At 41.2% G+C, this 18,201-nt stretch overlaps 1 protein-coding gene and 1 long non-coding RNA gene across 10 annotated transcripts in view; one reads left to right on the top strand and one right to left on the bottom strand.

Annotated features, from left to right (window-relative positions):
* The window catches only part of LOC141501278 (uncharacterized), a 14,380-nt gene extending 2,090 nt beyond the window's left edge, over nucleotides 1-12,290 (top strand). Inside the window, exons 2-5 of the long non-coding RNA XR_012472193.1 lie at nucleotides 1,464-5,844; nucleotides 9,997-10,170; nucleotides 10,535-10,613; nucleotides 11,820-12,290. This is a non-coding gene — a long non-coding RNA (uncharacterized LOC141501278). The remainder of the gene's footprint in view (nucleotides 1-1,463; nucleotides 5,845-9,996; nucleotides 10,171-10,534; nucleotides 10,614-11,819) is intronic.
* Nucleotides 9,212-18,201, bottom strand: part of SAXO5 (stabilizer of axonemal microtubules 5) — a 21,583-nt gene continuing 12,593 nt past the window's right edge. For 6 of the 9 annotated variants that reach the window (XM_074205121.1, XM_074205119.1, XM_074205124.1 and 3 more), the window contains 7 exons: nucleotides 17,859-17,962; nucleotides 17,659-17,759; nucleotides 13,482-13,597; nucleotides 13,171-13,286; nucleotides 10,343-10,541; nucleotides 9,977-10,059; nucleotides 9,214-9,607 (listed from right to left, as the gene is read on the bottom strand). In XM_074205121.1, coding sequence (XP_074061222.1) covers nucleotides 9,422-9,607; nucleotides 9,977-10,059; nucleotides 10,343-10,541; nucleotides 13,171-13,286; nucleotides 13,482-13,597; nucleotides 17,659-17,759; nucleotides 17,859-17,962 — 905 coding nt within the window. In that variant the 3' untranslated portion in view covers nucleotides 9,214-9,421. Of the gene's footprint in view, nucleotides 9,608-9,976; nucleotides 10,060-10,342; nucleotides 10,542-13,170; nucleotides 13,287-13,481; nucleotides 13,598-17,658; nucleotides 17,760-17,858; nucleotides 17,963-18,201 lie in introns of all 9 variants that reach the window. The other 3 variants (XM_074205125.1, XM_074205126.1, XM_074205127.1) reach the window with 3 other exon arrangements.

Consider the following 18,201-nt stretch of genomic DNA (forward strand, 5'->3'; position numbering starts at 1 on the left):
CGCGGCCCCCCCGCCCCGCCCCCGCCCGGCCCGCGCGGCCCCCCCCCGCCCCGCCCCCGCCGCCCCCGCCCCCCCCCCCCCCCCCCCGCCCCGGGCCAGCCGGGGCCCTGGAGGCCACCTCGGGGCGGGCCACGAGTCCTGGGCCCAGGCCCCGCGGGCCCGCTCCTCCTCCTCCTCCTCCTCCCGGCGCCCCCAGGCCCCGCAGCGCCCCGGCCCCGGCGCCCAGCGCCTCGTGCCCCCCGTGCCAGCTGGGGGCCACAGCCGGGGGGGGGGCATGAACCCCAATCGAGAGGCCCTGGGTTCAGATTCTGCGCTTTACACTTTGTGACCCTTACTTACTGCCCGGAACTCCATTAGAAGACCCGCGAGAGGGGCCCCAGCCCACCCCCGGCCGACCCGAGGCCCCAGGCCCTGCCTGCCCTCTGTCCCTGACGACCCCCCAGAGCTCCTCCGGGCCTGGTCCCCAGCCGCACGGTGAGGCACACAGAGTACGTGCCTGAGGGGCTCCTCATTCTTCAGACCTTAAAACAGAAGGGGGCCCCCAATCCTGTGTCCCCTGCTGCTCCCCCAGAGACTGGAGCAAAATCCGGGACCGGGGCGCTGAGTCAGGGCGGCTGTCCTACCTTCAGAGGCGTCCGCCGGTGCGGCCCCGCTGCCACATGCCGGGCCACCTGGCAGAGATGCGCTGGTCTTTGGCATCTCCTTCCCCAGCTCGTTTTACAAATGAGGAAACTGAGGCAGGAGGTGAAACTACTTGCTCAGGCTCACAGACTTACTGTCTGAGACCAGACTCAAACTCAGGACTCGACCCCATCCCAAACTTGTATTCACCGTGCTCCAGACCCAACAGCTCTCTACACATCCCATGAACATGACTTTGAGGATTGATGTTCTGTACATGAGCAAGGATCAGGAAACTGATAGGCTACCACTGAGCAAACTAACCAGAAACGCACACACACCTACATAGAATTTAAAGGGTTTTAAGATTTCAAAAGTATTTCATCTAGATTAGCTCATTTGATGTAATCAGAGACTCAACAGCATAGGAAACATGCATTTCTAAATGCTAGAATTTTTTTACAAATATTAACTTCATTTGATCCTCACAATTTTGTACGATGTTATCATCCCCATTTTACAACTGAGGAAACAGAGGCTGACATGAGGAACCTGTCAGGGTCCCGAAGCTAGTATCAGAGGCTGGATTTGTATTTGGGCCTTCCTGACTCCAAGGCCAGCCTTCAATCCACTGGAGGATAATAATAAACACAATTTCATGGGAAATTGAATCATCTGCCTTGGAGGGAGGGGGAGGTTCCTATTGAGTTGTAGCTGTAGCTTTCTTTCATTCCTCGAAAGCAAATGTGCCATCAGGGAGTTGACACCATAACAAGCGTGTGAATTGGGATTTGAGTGGAGGGGGTGCTATGCCAAGTCACCCACTTCACTTTCTCCTCTAGAACCATCTGAATGGCAAAAGGACCACCAGGAATAGTTGGAGCTTGCGAACTAATCTTTGCCATAGAGGACAAAGGAGGAGAGGAATTCTGTGGAGAACTTGAGATCTTTCAAAACCAAACCAGCATGAAGATGGACCTAGGGGAAGGATATTGGATATTATGATTGAGGACTAAGAAATGAAAGAGAAGAAAACCTAGTACATCATCCAGAAGAGGAGAAAGGAGTATTCTATTGTTCAGTTGTGTCCTACTCTTTGTGATCCCATTTGGGATTATCTTGGCAGACATACTGGAATAGTTTGCCATTTCCTTCTCCAGCTCATTTGACAGATGAGGAAACTGAAGCTAACAAAAAGTGTCCAGGGTTACTTAGCTAGTGAATGTCTGAGTCCAGATTTGAACCAGTAAGAGGAGTCTTCCTGACTCCACCTCACCAAGAAAGAGCATAGTTATAGAGAATACTGTACAGAACAAGGAAGGAAAGAAGGAAGGGAAGAGAAGGAAAGGAAAGGAAGGAAATAGGGAAGAAAAGAATCTAACAGAAGACAGAACCTAACACTGAGGGAGTTATTTCCAAATCAAATAGTGTATCCACTGACACTGTTTACCTGAATGATTAAGTCCTTTAACCTACTTAGGCCTCCATTTCCTCACCTGTAAAGTGAGAGAGTTGAACTAGATGACCTCTTCCAGATAAAGATCTATAGTGAGATAGAGTAAAGGTCAAAATTAGAAGAAAGGATAAAGTTGAAAAGATACCATGTACATTATGACAACTTAAAACTATAAAAATAAGCTCTCAACTAAAAAATGGAAAATGGATGAAATCAAAGATATTGATTTTCATTATGAACATTTCTTTTTAAAGTTTAACCAATGTAAATCAATCACCACAACAAGGAAGCCAAAGAACCCAGAAACCAGGTTACAAATTCATTAGGAAAATATTGAGTGGGGGGCAGGAACAGAGGTTGACAGACTGGAGATTATGAGTACTGTTGTCTCAGAAAACAGGGAAAAGAAGCAGGGAAAACAAGTGAAAGTTTGGCAATTTTTTTATAAGTTAGTATAGAAAGACAAGTATATTTTCTTATTAACATTTTTATTTAAAGTTTTAAAATTCCAAATTCTATCCTCTTCCCTCTCCCTGAGATAGTAAGCAGTCAGATATAGGTTATGAGTGGAATATTACCTCTTATTCCTAGTGAAGTCCTCTCAGAGTTAAAAATCATTAAAACAAAGACAATTACTCAGACTATTCTTAGAAGAAAGAGGGAGAGAGACCTTGCATTCCAAGCCAGGCACCCTCCCAACTCTGTTGGGGGGGTGGGGGAGCAGTGGATTACTTCCTGAGAGACCTTGCATTTTTAGTTAGTCACCAATTTGATGATAAAACTATCTTAACTGGGAGAACAGTAGACTGTTCCCTTGAGAAAAACCTTGCATTCCAACAAAGCTCCTAAGACTCCTCTTGTTTGATGATAAGTAGACTTCCTAGACCTTGCATTCCAAGACAAGTTACATTATTACTTCAATAAAATAGTTATAATCCTGAAGGTTATTCTCACCATCTGGATGGTGAGGTAATATTTTATGAAAACCTTTCATTCTTTGTAGCTGGGGTAGATTTTCACAAGTAGAATGTAACTCTGAAGACTAACCAATGAGTCGACAGAGAGAGAGATGATAGGAAGGAGGAAGGGATCGAGTTAGGCCATATAATCTTACTTGACTGTCAATTCAGGGCAGCTCCTTGATCTTCACTGCCTTTCTGAGACTTGGAGTATGCCCTTTTCTAGAGAAAAGCCAAAATAAACTTTCTTTTCTTGCTAAGAGGAGTCTCTATATTTTTTAAGTGGATTTTTCCCCACACAGTTATACATGTACAATTATGTAAAACATTTCCATCTTAGCCATTTTGTACAAGACTAGAATTAAAAAAAAATTAAAGTGAAAAATAGCAAGCTTCAGGCAGAGAATGCTTTATTATTAGTCCTTTGGGATTGTCTTGGATCATTGTATTGATGAGAATAGTTGTCATTCACAATGCATGGAATGATATTTTTGTTATTGTGTATAACTTTCTCCTGGCTCTCTTCACTTCACTTTGTATCAGTTCATTAAGTCCAGATTTTTCTGAAGTCATCCTGCTTGTCATTTCTTATAGCACAATAATACGCTATTGCAATCATATATCACAGCTTATTTAGCCATTCCCCAATTGAGGGGCATCTCTTTAATATTCAATTCTTAGCTACTACAAAAAGTTGTTATTATAAATATTTTTGTACATGTAGCTTCCTTTACCTTTTCTTTGATTTTGGGGCGATATAAACTTCACAATGATATTCCTGGATCGAAGGGTATATTGCACAGTTTTATAGGTCTTTGAGCATAGTTCTAAATGCTTGTCAGAATTGTTAGATCACTTCATAGCACCATCAGCAGTGCATTTGTGTATTAATTTTCCCTCATCCCCTCCAACATTTTGTCATTTTCCTTTTTTTGTCATATTAGTCAGTCTGATAGGTGTGAGATGGGACCTCAGAGTTGCTTTAATTTGCAATTCCCTAATCAGTAGTGATTTAGAGCATTTTTTCACATGACTGTTTATAGCTATTTAAAGCTTTGATTTCTTTGTCTGAAAACTGCCTGTTTATGTACTTCGACTATTTATCAATTGAGGAATGACTTATATTCTTATTTTAAATAGAATTTCTCTTTTTTATCTCTCGCTGCTATACTTTGTTGGTAATATATAGAAATGCTGATGATATATGTGGGTTTATTTTGGATCCTGCAACTTTAGTAAAGTTGTTACTAATTTCAAATAGTTTTTTAGTTGATTCTCTAGAATTTTCTAAATATAATATCTTATCATATGCAAAGAGTGACAGTTTTGTTTCCTCAGACAGATAGATTTCTAGATTAACCTAGAAAGATAGCAGATGGGAAATTGAATAAATCTTCTAGGAATTTCATGACAGTCTAGTCACTGGTGACAATGGAACCACCACATTTTAACAAAATCTAAAAACTTAGAGAAGCTAGGTGGTGCCATGGATAGAGCACTGACCTTGCAGTCAGGAAGACCTGAGTTTAAATCTGGTCTCAGACACTTAAATAATTACCTAGCTGTGTGACCTTGGGCAAGCCACTTAACCCCATTTGCCTGCAAAAACCTAAAATAAAAATAATTTTTTTTTTTTAAAAAAAGAGATAATTTAGAGTGGTAAATAGAGAACTGGCCTTCATAATAGAGAGAACTGATTTGAGTCCTGCCTTGAACACATACTAGCCAACTGACTCTGAGTAAGTCTTTAACTGTTTTAAGCCCTCAATGTCCTTGACAATTCAATTAGTAAACTGTATGGAGATTGTCCCCAAAACAGTGGCATTAAAGGTCTAGAAAAACAGTAACAATAAAAAAAAAACTTATATCTGATTCTCTAAAGTGCTCTAGGAGGAAATGGAAATGGCACTAAGGAAAATTAAGTCAGGAAGTGGAATCAAGTATTAAGTGCCTTACTATGAACCAGACACTGTGCTGGAAAATTTAATTGATTTTGTCTAAATACATATAGAGAATATCATTTTTAAAGTACTCAAGGGATCAATTTTTTCTTTTTAAATTTTTTTAATTCACTTTAAACTTAAATACATAGATAAAAAGAACATTTCCATATACACAGCTCAACATTAATTTCAACCCATTCATTTCTATTTCACATTGTTTTACTTTTTTTCCTAAAATCAGTTCATTTTGAATACAATAGTATTGGATCACAATCATATGCTACAACTTTAGCCATTTCCCAATTCATAGATATCCCCTGTTTCCAATTCTTTGCCACCACAAAGAAAGTAGCTATAAATATTTTTAAACATAGAGGTTCTTTTCCTTTTTCCTTAATCACCTTGGGAAACAGACCTAATATTGCTGATATGACTGGTATATACAGTTTTCTAACTCTTTGGACATAATTAAGGATTGTCTCCACAATGGTTGGATCAGTTCACAGTCCCACCAACAGTGAATTAGTGTACCAATTTTCTCACATCCTCTCCAACATGTCACTTTCCCTTTCTATCATTTTAATCAATCTGATAGGTGGAAGATATTTCAAAGTTGTTTTCATTTTCATATCTCTAATTTAGAGTTTTGATTTCTTCATAGAAAAGGGATCAATTTTCAAGATATCCCAAAGAGCAAAAGACTCCAAAGGAATGGAAAAAAAAATCCAGATGGCATTAAAATACAAAAAAGCCATCAGGATTTACTAATCCATGGATCCACTTTCTCATCTCTATGGAATCTTAATAAGACTGCTCTTCAACACATATCAACAGTCTCCTTGATAAAAAGATGAAAAGGAAATAGGTGGGTTCTTACAGATAATTTTCTTCAGCAGATCACATCTTTATAGTCAAACCCTTAATTAGAAAGTGTTTTAAAAAAAAATACAGGCTCTCATTGTGATTGTTTGTTGAAGCCAAAAGACCATCTGACTGGGCTGAGGAAAATGAGTGTCCTAAGGCCTTCACCAAGGTATAACCACAAGAGAACTTTGTTCTATGGTCCTCTGATTGATAAAATAGTCATCTCCTCCATATTAGGACTTTCCATATTAGGCTAGGTGGTGCAATGGATAGAGCACTGGCCCTGGAGTCAGGAGGACCTGAGTTCAAATCCAGCCTCAGACACTTAATAAATCACCTAGCTGTGTGGCCTTGGGCAAGCCTCTTAACACCATTGCCTTGCAAAAATATATTAGGCTTTCCCCCCTCATGGTTTTGATACATCACAGGCCAGCATAAAAAATTAAATGGGAATAATTTGGGGGGAGAGTTTTGCAGAAGTCACAGAATACACACAAAAGCCAGCAGATGACATAGAAAAGGTTTAGAAACTCTAAATTTATAATGCTGCATATCAACACATTTTATCTTTCAATGCTCTAGTAATTCAGATTTCTTCTATGGTATAAAGGGAGGGCCAAAACTCTTACAGGGATTTTCCAGATGAAAAGGGTGCCACATCCCTGACTCTTACAATATGAAAGGGATAACTGCAAGATGCCAGATACGGTGGCTAAGCACTTTATTATTCTCATTTGATCCTCACCATCATCCTGGAACATTGTTGCTTTTTTTAGTTGTTTTTTTTTTTTTTTTGCAAGGCAATGGGGTTAAATGGCTTGCCCAAGGCCACACAGCTAGGTAATTATTAAGCGTCTGAGGTTGGATTTGAACTCAGGTCCTCCTGACTCCAGGGCCAGTGCTCTCTCCACTGTGCCACCTAGCCGCCCCAATTGTTGCTTTTATTAACCCTATTTTACAGATAAGGAAATGGGAAAAGTGATTAAAGGGACTTGCCCAAGTCCTACAACTTGTCTGAGGTAGAATTTGAACTCAAGACTTCCTGACTCAAAGTCTGATACTCTACCCATTACACTAGCTAGCTACCATTATTAAGTAAGGCACAATTATAGGGAAACAGGCCCACTCAGGATGTTTGCCACTTTTATAATATTTTTCACCAATTCCAAATAGAAGGATCCTCTAGAGCATGGACAGACAATCTTTTAGCTCTTCTTGGCTGGCTCACCCACAAAAGCTTGCCAAGGGTTACATATAGAATTTAATATTCTTTTATGACTACAATGTAACCCATATTACCAAGAAGTATAATAATAAAATGTAATAATGCCACATGAATGGATTTTGAAGGCTACATTGGACACTTCTACTCTGGAAATAGGGAGATTCTCTAGCTGTTTCAATATGAATACCACCAACAGCATCTCAATGGAATCCTTGGTCACTCTAAAGAGATTAACCAAGCAATCTACAAAGGACAAGCATATCATCCAGATTATTCCATTGAGTTAAATGGTCTGTTCATCCTGGATGAGCAAAACAAATAATTAGGTAGACCCAGGAATGAATAAGAAGAACATCCTAGAATCACAAAGCTAGAACCAGAAAGAAACCTTAAAGGCCATGGGGTAAAACACCTTTATTTTAAAGATGAGGAACCGAAGCCCAGAGATGGTGAATAATTTGTCCAAAGTCACCTGTCAGATCAAGTTGGGAAAATGGAACTCAGTTATTTTAAGGATCCCGCTCATCACTAACAATTATTAACATTAATATACTCTCCCTGATCTCATATGAGTCCAAATTGTGGGATACTTTCAGCTCAAAAACAGCTAAAATTGTCATAAAAGGGACATCAGAGCCCCTCTCATCCAAATCCACCTTACACAGGAAGAAAATGAAGCACCTGTGAGTTAAGTGACTTGAAGTTCATCCAGATAGGAAATATGCAAGGCAGAATCTGAACACAGGTCTTTTGACTTCAAGAGTCATTGTTATTTACACTCCATCATACTGCCTCCAGTAACCCCATCTCAATGGTGCCTGTGAGCTGGTTGCACCAGAAGATAGAGGAGAGAGGTGTATAAAAGGCAACCCTAAAGAGGCAGATAGTCTTGGAATGAATGAGGTCAAGGTATGATAGTAAGACTAACATTCTCTACTATTGCATCAGTGTCTACAGAATTCTAAGAGATACAGAGGAAGGCCTCCAGCACATTGGGTAGTGTTCTATGAAGGATTTATAGCACATTGCCAAAAGATGAGATTGCCTATATAGATTGCAAACTGCACCAGTAGAGAGAATGTGAGATTGCACATTTATTGAAATGTGTTCTATTGGCCCTCCTAGCCCTGACATTCCACATTCTAGGGGCCCTCCCAGTCCTGATATCCTGTGTTCTAAGGGCCCTTTCAGTCCTGACGTACTGTGTCCTAAGGGCCCTCCCAGCTCTGATATTACATATTCTAAGGGCCCTCCCAACTGTGACATCCTATGTCCTAAGGGTTCTCCCAGCTCTGACATTCCACATGCTAGGAGCCTTCCCAGTTCTGATATCCTTTGTCCTAAGGGCCCTCTCAATTTTGACAGCCTGTATTTTAAGGGCTCTCCCAATTTGATATTCTAAGGACCCTCCTGGCTTTGACTTTTCATGTTCCTAATGCTGTCTTGCTGTGTCTTGTGGTCTCCTCCATCAGTCCATGAGTCCCTCAGTAATATGCTACCTCCCCTCTTTATCTCTCCTGTTATCACAACCTAGGACACTGGGGGCCGGGGGTGGGGGGTGGGGAGGTGTCCTCACAAGGCCACCTGTAGACTCAGCTCCTCTTACAGTCATCCTCACTCAGACTGAAATTAGAATCGCTCTGTCAGTGAGCTGAAGTCTCCAGTTCAATCTTCTTCCAGGTCAGGGAGGCCCTCTTCCACAGACTCCCTGACAAGAGCTGGCTCAGCCATTTCTTGGGCACCTCCAGTGACAGACAGCTATTGGTAATTCCTTATTTGGTGCCAAAACGTGCTTCTCTGGGTCTTCCCCTAGTATTCCTATTTCAAATCTCTGGAGAAGGCAGGCAGTTCTCATGCCCTCCCCAAGTCTTCTCATCCCAATTTCTTTCAACATAACATGCCCCCTCATCTTCCCCCCCTTTCCTAGGCACACTCCTGTTTATCAGTGTCTTTCCCCAAAGGTGGCCATCCCCCCTCCCCAACACCTGACCCCAGGGCCTCCTGCTCATTGAGAGATTTCAGGCATTGTTTTATCAATTACTGGTGTAAGGAGAAGGCAGAAAGGAGCAGATGGTCTCATTTCAAACAGCATTCCCAGGAAGGGAACCTGCCAATCTGCATGAGGGAAATCCCAAGGTTGCCCCTTCCTCTGGCACTATATACTCAAGTCACACCTCTTAAAATCAGAGAAAACATTGTTTTACTTTTGCTCTAAGATGGAGGCCACAGTCTGTGACTGGGCAGGGCAGGATTTGTGACAGGAAAGGGGCAGATATCTGTAATGGGCTAAAGGTGGGTAGATGTTATGATGAGTGAGGAAATAGGATGCCCACAGCAGCAAAGCTGGCCCTCCTCAACAGGGGATCACCACCTTTTTGCCAGACCACTGCTTCTCAGGCAAGTTCAAGGGTACACTGCTCTCTTGAAAATTGTCCTCCTTCAGGACCACCGGGCCAACATACTTGTATGGGTACTGGTCCTTGTATTCAGTGGAAAATTCCATGTCATCATGAGGAGGCAGAATGTGGGTATATTTAACCTAAGGAGACACAGAAAGACCCCCCCCCCAGGATGTCAGGGATTCCCCAGTACCCCTTCACTAAGACTCCATAAGCAGACACCATTTAGGCAGTCCCCAAGCCTCATCTCTAGCCACTGTGAACTCTGTACAGGGCAGTGCTGGGGCTGAAGAGGTCCTAGGGAACAAACTTGTGAGTGTAGAAGAGGAAAAGAGCATGAGGAGGTAACTGAGGACCCTCACCCAGCCCACCCATCAGACTTGGTAATAGATTTGAGTACATTGCTAAAAGAGATCTCCCTATGGTAGGGACTAAGGAACAGAAGTATTTGGAGACAATGGGGAGAGGGACCCTCTGTCTTTCCTGCCCTCTCCCCAAGGCCCTGTTACCCTCTGCTTTATCTCTTCAGGCACTGGATTCTTCTTCACTGAATGAGGTCCCAACTGCCTTGAGCTTGTCAGGAAATCCATCTCTGGGGGCAAGAAGGAAGGGCAAAAAGGGGGCTTGAGATCCTGGAGATGGGGCCAGAGCAAGAAGACCCTGAGGCCCAAAGGGGCTGAAACTAGGTCCATCAAGCCTCAAGGTTAGATATTTTTTTCCTATTAAACCCCAGCCTCCCAGGAATCCAAAAGCAGAAACATTGAACCCCTTGGTCAGACTGGGTCCTTTGTCAAAGGAGGGTCAGGCTGGAGGGTTAGGGCAAGGAAGGGTGCTCAATGACTCCAAACAAGCTCCCATAAGTTCTAAAGCCTCACCATTGGTACCCAACTTGAAATTACTTTGCAAGAAGTAACGACTCTTGACTATCCCTGTTGAAGCTGGTGTGGGTGTGGGGTAGGAGAAATTCTGCTGGTGCGTGGTGACCATGTTACTGGTCTTCGGATTTTTCTCCCCCAAAATCACATGACTTTTCATTGCAAACTCAGGTTTCACAAAGTCTTTTTCAGGCTTCTTCTAAGAGGGAGAAGAATAGAAAATGAGCCTCAGGTGTGGAGGAGATTATAAGGAGACTGGCCTATTTGGAAGGTAGGAAACATTAGGGGTAGCTGCAAGAAAAAAAGGGTCAAGTCAGTTGAAGAAAAAACTTGAATGCCAAGTTAATCATTTTAGGAAGTAAATAGCTAAGAAAATAGTATCTGAGGGGCACCTCGGTAGCTCAGTAGGTATGGCACCAGCCTTGGAGTCAGTAGAACCTGAATTCAAATTCAGTCTCAAACATTTACTGTGTGACCCTGGGCAAGTCATTTAACCCCAATTGTCTCAAAAGAAAGGAAGAAAATTTTATTTAAAAAGATCTAGATTTTTTTTTTTAAGCATTGTGGTAGAAAGGGTGCAGCTTTTAGAATCAGAGGACCTGGCTTCAAATCTCTTCTTTGCTGGCTTATAAATTGGGTAACCTATGACCAAAGGTATGCTGCTGAATATTAAATAACGAGTTCCATGGCAGGTGGGATAAGGACTTCCAATACACTTGTAAATTTAATCAGCATTATTATGTTTCTCTCCACTTAAGTCTAGACCAAGGATGAGGAAGCTTTTTTTTTCCTGCCAAGGACCATTTGAATATTTATATATCACTCATCAGCCATTTTTGGTCAAACATTTAATTAATTCATCCCTAAAAAGTGAAGCAAATTATTGAATTTTGAGTCCTGTCTGAAAAGTGAACAAAATAACGAATCAAGCCCTAATTTGTTAAGTATAAATGCTCACTTAGAAAATGAAACAATTGGTTAGGTTAGAGCTGGCTCCAGCACACCCTGCCTTGGACTTTCAGTTCCTTCTTCCGTAAAATAAAGAAGTTAGATTATATGGTCTCTGAGGTTCCCTTTCAGTTTTAGGTTTTTATTTCTATAACCACAATTTAAAATAAAAGAACGATGGAACTGTTACAGATCAGGGATGAAATGGACCCATAAAGACCTATTAAAAATATTTGCCTGTGGAGTTGTGAACAAATCCAACCTTTCTGGAAAGCAAATTGAAATTATGCTCAAAGGACAATAAAACTGTGCATACCCTTTGATCTAACAATACCACCACTAAGTATGTATCACAAAGAGACCACAAAAAAAGGTGAAAATCCCACATGTACAAAAATATTCATAGTAGTGAATAGTGACAATTTTTCATAGTGGCAAAGAATTGGAAATTGAGGGGAAGCCCATTAACTGTGGAATGGCTGAATAAATCATAGAATATGAATGTGATGGAATACTATTGTTCTTTTAGAAATCATGAGGGATGGGACTTCAGAAAAATTGGAAAGACTTACATGAACTGATGCAGAGTGAAATGAGCAGAACCAGAAGAATATTATACACACTAACAACAACATTGGGTGATGATCAACCATGATGGACTTGTTCATTTCTGCAGTACAATAATCAAAGACAATTCTAAAAGACTTGTGATAGAAAATACCAACCATATCCAAAAAAGGAACTGTGGAGTTTAAATGAAGACCAAAGCTTACTATTTTCAATTTTTAAAAATTGTCTTATGTATTATGAATTTTTTCCCTCTCTATTTTTTTCTTGGATTTGATTTTTCTTTCACAATATGCTTAATATGGCTTTATGTTTAGCATGGTTATACATGTTGAGCCTTATCAGATTGCTTTCTGTCGGGGGAGGGGGGAGGGAAGAAAGGGAGGGAGAAAAATGTAAAACTCAAAACCTTGCAAAAAAAAGGATCGCTAAAAACTACCATTTCATGTAGTTGGTAACATTTTCCATGTACTTGGAAAAACAATAAAATATTCAATTTTTAAAAATGTTTGCCTAGAATTTTGTTAATTTAAGCAAAAAAAAGTCCTCGAACTGAAAATAAAAGAGGGAAAGGCTTGTTACAAGTTTTCAGTCAATTTTTACATTAAGAACCTACTATGTGACAGGCTTTGTACTATGTGGGGGGAAATTAAAAAAAAAGACAATTTCTCCTCTTAAGTAGGTTAAAATCTAATGGGTGTAGACAGCATACAAAAGGAAACCCTAAGGAGAATCAGTGGGGGAAAGAAGGTACTTAGCCCATGGGAATGATGGAAAAGTCCAAAGAAGCAGAGCCAGATGGGAAATGAAAAGACACACATCCACCCATTTCTTTGCAGAGATGAGAGAGGGGAGGAGGGGAGGTCTAGTCCTATCTTTAGAAGATTGCATATAATGTCAGATATACTGAATTTATTTTCTCTTGTTATTTTTTAATTTCTTAAAATCCTCTGTTAAGAGGAGGCCTGCCCTGCATCTCTCTCCTCCCATTCCCATGTAACCAGAGATACACTGAGAAGATGGTTAGGGTGATGCTTTAAAAGGTAAAGATTTAGTTCTAATACCTCATACACAAAATGACTAATATGTACATATATTAAACACAAATGTATATGTACAGTTTTTACCAGACTTTTTGCTGCCTTGGGGAGGGGAGAGGGAAGAGAGGTGGTAGAAAAATGTATAACTCATAAATTTGCAAATGGAAAACAAATGTAAAAAATAATGTTTAAAAATAGAAAGACAAAGACTGTCGCCCTCAAAAGCTTCCACCACCAAGAGAATGGGATCCCCAGTGGGGAAGCAGGACTGACCCAGTTAAAATAGTGATGGTTTGTGGTGAAGTTGCTTCTTTCCCTGCATCTTTCAGGATCTTGGTCTCCCTTCAGCAGTAATGAATCTGTTATAGCTTGCTGCTTGAAGACCACCTCTGTTTAGAGGAAACATATGCAGGTCCATCCCTCAGCTTCCGGTGTGTCATCTCCCCTCCAGCCTCCTGACTGTATTTTTCATTCTTCCCCATCCTTGCCGGTCACTTCTACCTTAGATGCTATCTCTGTCCTTGTCCCTACTCCTCTCTGCCCTGTCTTGCCCTAGTCCTATCCCAGACCATGCCCTTGCCTACCAGGTGTATCCATAGGAGCCTCATCCTTGTAACCCGGGAGATAAGCATGGAAATGGTCATCCCCAGGCTTGATGTTCACCTGGAAAATGTTGGCTACAGCCTCTTTCTTGTTATACCTGCCACAGAGAGAGGGAGAGAGAGAGAGAGAAGGGCAAAGTCCCCTGGACTAGGCAGGAGAAGAACCTGAGGGTCCTCTGGAGTTCCAGGTCCCACCAGGTAGGTACCTACTGACCCAATTCACTCCCCAAGTTAGATCCACACCTTCTTTCTCCAGTCATCCTAGGCTGTGGTGGATAGAACTGAAATCAGGAAGACCAGGAGTTCAAATCACATTTCAGAAATTTACTAGTTATGTAATTCCAAGCAAGTTCTTATCTATACCAATGTTCCTGTGCATCATCTCCAGTTCCCTGAATTGTCCTGTTACTGTTCATCTCTTTGCAATCCTAGCCTGGATTACTCTCACTAATCACCTCCTCCATCCAACCCCTCCATTGCGATTGAATGGAGCTGCAGGAAGTCATGGTGACTGGATGACATATGAACAATTCATGTTTTCCAACCTCAACTGGTCCTTGCTGAAGCAAAAGTCTTATTTCTCCCAACTTATTCCCTGTCTCACTCCCCACAGAAGCTATTGCAAACCTCTTCACTCCTCAAACCCTCCACCCTATTCCTTTCACCATCTTTTAGTTGAGGACCTTGCTGTGAACATTTATCATGAGCTCCCTCTTCTCTCCACCTCAGAACTCCTTGACATTATCTCTCACTCTCTGTCCCTCTCCAACCTCTAACAAAGAAGTGATCCTTTTCTTTGCCAAGATCAACCTTTTTTCATTTAATTTGCTCTACCCCCTTCTGTCTTCTCCAGCAAATTGTAACTTGTCATATCCTTTCCCCTTCATCCTTCCCTCTCTTCTCTCTCTTCTCAGATTTTTCCAATTAAAAAGACCCTCATTAGACCCTACATTCCTAAGTAGGGTCCTAAAGAGACCCTACTTTCCCCTCATGCTATTATCCTATATCTGTCTTATATTTCTTAGTCATATTCCTTGAAAAAGTTGTCTACACACAGATTCCACTTCCTTTCCTCTTACTCCTTTTACAAATTAATCTTTTTATCAATATAATTTTAATTTTTAATTTTTCCTTTTAAAATATATTTAAGGGGGCAGCTAGGTGGTACAGTGGATAGAGTATTGGCCCTGTAGTCAGGAGTCCCTGAGTTCAAATCTGACCTCAGACACTTAATAATGACCTAGCTGTGTGGCCTTGGGCAAGCCACTTAACCCCATTGCCTTGCAAAACAAACAAACAAACAAATAAATAAATAGATAAATAAATAAACAAACAAATGAATGAATGAATAAATAAATAGATGAATAGATAAATAAATAAAATATATTTAGATGTTTTGCAAGCAATTATTACCTCTTCCTCCTACTACACCCCACACCCATTGAACAACAAAGAGAAAATCTATATAACAAGGATGAGGGGCAGCTAGGTGGTACAGTGGATAGAAAACTGGTCCTGGAGTCAGGAGCACCTGAATTTAAATCTGACCTCAGACACTTAATAATTACCTAGTTGTGTGGCCTTGGGCAAGCCACTTACCCCCAACACCTTGCAAAAACTAAAACAAAAAACAAAAAAACTAAGGATGCATAGTCCAACAAAACAAATTCCCACACTGGTCATGTTCAAATATATATGTGTATATATATATATATATATATATATATATATATATATATATATATATTATAGATAGATATAATTCTGCATTTTAAATCATCATCTCTCTAGCAGTAGGTAAATGCTACCTTGTTCTTTCCCAATCCTTTCCCTTTGCAATTTTGCTCTTTCCACAATTACCAATGATCTCTTAATTGTTAACTCTGATGGTCTTTTCTCATAACTCATGCTTTTCTATTTCTCTATTGCCTTTGGTCCTGTTTGACCAGTCTCTCCCTTAAAGACTCTTTCCTCTCCTCTATTAATTCTTGTAGTGTTCATCTTTCCTGGTTTTCCTCTAGGTAACTTCTCTCCTTCCCTAACTCATCATCCATATCATGTCTGGATGCCCCCCCATGGTTCTTTCTTAAGTCCCCTTCTCTGCTTTTTCTACACTTTTTCTCTAGGTAACCTTATCAACTTCCATATGTTTAACCACTTATGCAAATGTCTCCATATATATATATATATATATATATATATATATATATATATATATATAAAATATATGAAATTACCAGTTAGACAACTCAAACTTAATACATCCAGAAGAACTGGACTCATTATCTTTCCTTATAAACACTCCCCTTTCCTAGGCTTCTCTACTTTTGCTGAAGTCACCACCATCCTTCCAGTCTCTTAAGTTAGTAATTTTGACATTATCTTATATTTCTTCCTCTTCCTCACCCAACATATTCAAGCAATTGCCAAACCTTGCTATTTTTACCCACACCACTTCTGATGTCTCCACTCTGACCCTTTGTTCCTCCTCACACAGCTAATACCTTGCTCCTTATCTCTCACAGTAGATTTCTTGCAAGATTCTACTTCCTGGCCTCTTACCTTAGGTCTTTCACTTTGCTGGTGCATCTATTCATTAAAGCCAAATTATTTTCCCTAAAGAGAGATCTGACCATGTCTCTCCCCTACTCGATCAATTGTGGTGACTTCCTTTTGCACCCTCTGTTCAAATAAACTCTATTTGACTTTTAAAGTCTCTCACAACTCCATCCCAATCTATCTTCCCAGCTTCATTGAACATAACTCCCTCTCTCATCATGTTCTTCACACAAATCATGAAATCTCAGCCTTTCATGGTTATCCTTCCTATCTGGAATGTGCCCCCTCCTCACCTTTGGCTCACAGGATTCCTATGTTCCTTTTAAGATGTGACTGAGGCATCGTCTTCTGCATGAAATCTTTCCTGATTCCAATTGCTAGTGTCTCCTTCCCAAACTGTGACTCTCTTTTTTTTCCCTATGTATATCTACTTCTTGTCCTCCCCCCCATTAAAATGTAAGCTCCTAAGTATTTCATTTATTATGTTTACATCCCAGCTCCTACTATAATGCCTGCCACATAATGGGCACATTATACATTTGTTGTTTAACTGAGTGGTAAACATTTTCCCAAAGGGCCTGGGAAGAATAACTCTGTGTGGTGTGAGGAATTAAGAGCAAGGGGAGAAAATAAATAAGAGAAAAATGAAACTAAAGGAAAAAGGAGAGAAGAGATAGGAAAAGAAAAATAAGGGGAAAAAGGAAGGGGAAGGAGGAGAAAAGGAAATGGGAGAAGAAAAGGAGATACATGGATGGAGGAAAGAAAAGGAGAGGAGGGGCGGCTAGGTGGTGTAGTGGATAAAGCACTGGCCCTGGAGTCAGGAGTACCTGGGTTCAAATCCCTTCTCAGACACTTTATAATTACCTAGCTGTGTGGCCTTGGGCAAGCCACTTAACCCCATTTGCCTTGCAAAAACCTAAAAAAAAAGGAGAGGAAAATAAAGAATAAATGAGCTAAGAGCAGGGGAGGGAAGAGGAGAAGGGAGGAGGAAGAGGGGAAAGAAGAAAAGAGAAAAAAGGGAAAGGGGAGGGAGAGAAGGAAGGGAAAAGGAAGAGAAGAGGGAGAGACAAGAAAGTAGTGGGGAAGAGGGAAAAGAGGAGGAAAGGAAAAGGAAGAAAAAAGAAGAAAGATTCAGAGAGGAAAAAAAGAGAAAGGAAAATGATGCCTGGGAGAAAAAAAGACTAGTAAATAAGAGCAAATTTTAGGCTCCTGCCCAATATTTGAATGTTTGAGGAAGAGAGAATCATCTCTCTGCAGTTCTAGAGTCTCTGCTAGTTCTAACAGCATCAGTTTATAATGGTGGAATTTCAAGCACTGGTTTGGGTGAAAAGGACCAGCAAGGCTTCCAGAGAAGTGAGGGAGAGCTCCAGATGGGGCATGCTAGCAGTATCAGCAAGGGATGCCAGAGGCCCCTTCCCAGCCTGAGCCAGGAGCTGGCCTTTCCCAGAACCAGCACAGTCCCAGATTCCCAGCCATCATCGTACTAGGCCTGGTACCTGGGGCCAATGACAATGACAAAAGCCTGGGACAAGATTGCCAAAACCCAGGAAGATTTTGTTCATCAATCTGGGGTCACCTTCTAACAGGATCTTAACTGTACCTTTGCTGTGGCAGGTCCTGAGGGGTATAGAAGGTTTTCTGCTCTGAACGGAGTCCTTCTAAGCCAGTTTTGGAGTCTCCTAGCTGCAGGTAGGAAACCACCTGCAGATAGACATGCACATAGTCAGTGGCAGTGATGAAGCCGAAGAAGGCCTCCTGTCTACCCCCTCAACACTGCACTCAAGTAAAGCCAAGGCTTACCTTTTCACAGATCTGGGAAGGGAAAGTAGATTTTCCTTGGAATTTCTCTTGATAGGAGGTATCTGGAAAAGGCTCCATTCCCCACTTCAAGGGAGAGGGTCCTCCTAGCAACAGGATGGGTGAAAGGGGATGGGCAAGAACAGACATCAGAACAGAAAGAGGTTTTGAGGGGAGAAACCCAAAGACAGAGGAAGGGTCAGAGAAACAGGAGAAAAGTGGGGACCAGAGTAAGACATGGAGAGAGAATCAGAGAGAGAAATCAGAACAAGAATAGTTGGAGAGTGGTCCAGAAAAACAGAACAGAAAAAAAAAAAGAGACCAGCAATTGAGGGAGACATAAAGA

This window comes from Macrotis lagotis, chromosome X, assembly GCF_037893015.1.
Source record: "Macrotis lagotis isolate mMagLag1 chromosome X, bilby.v1.9.chrom.fasta, whole genome shotgun sequence".
Classification (NCBI taxonomy): Eukaryota; Metazoa; Chordata; class Mammalia; order Peramelemorphia; family Peramelidae; genus Macrotis; species Macrotis lagotis.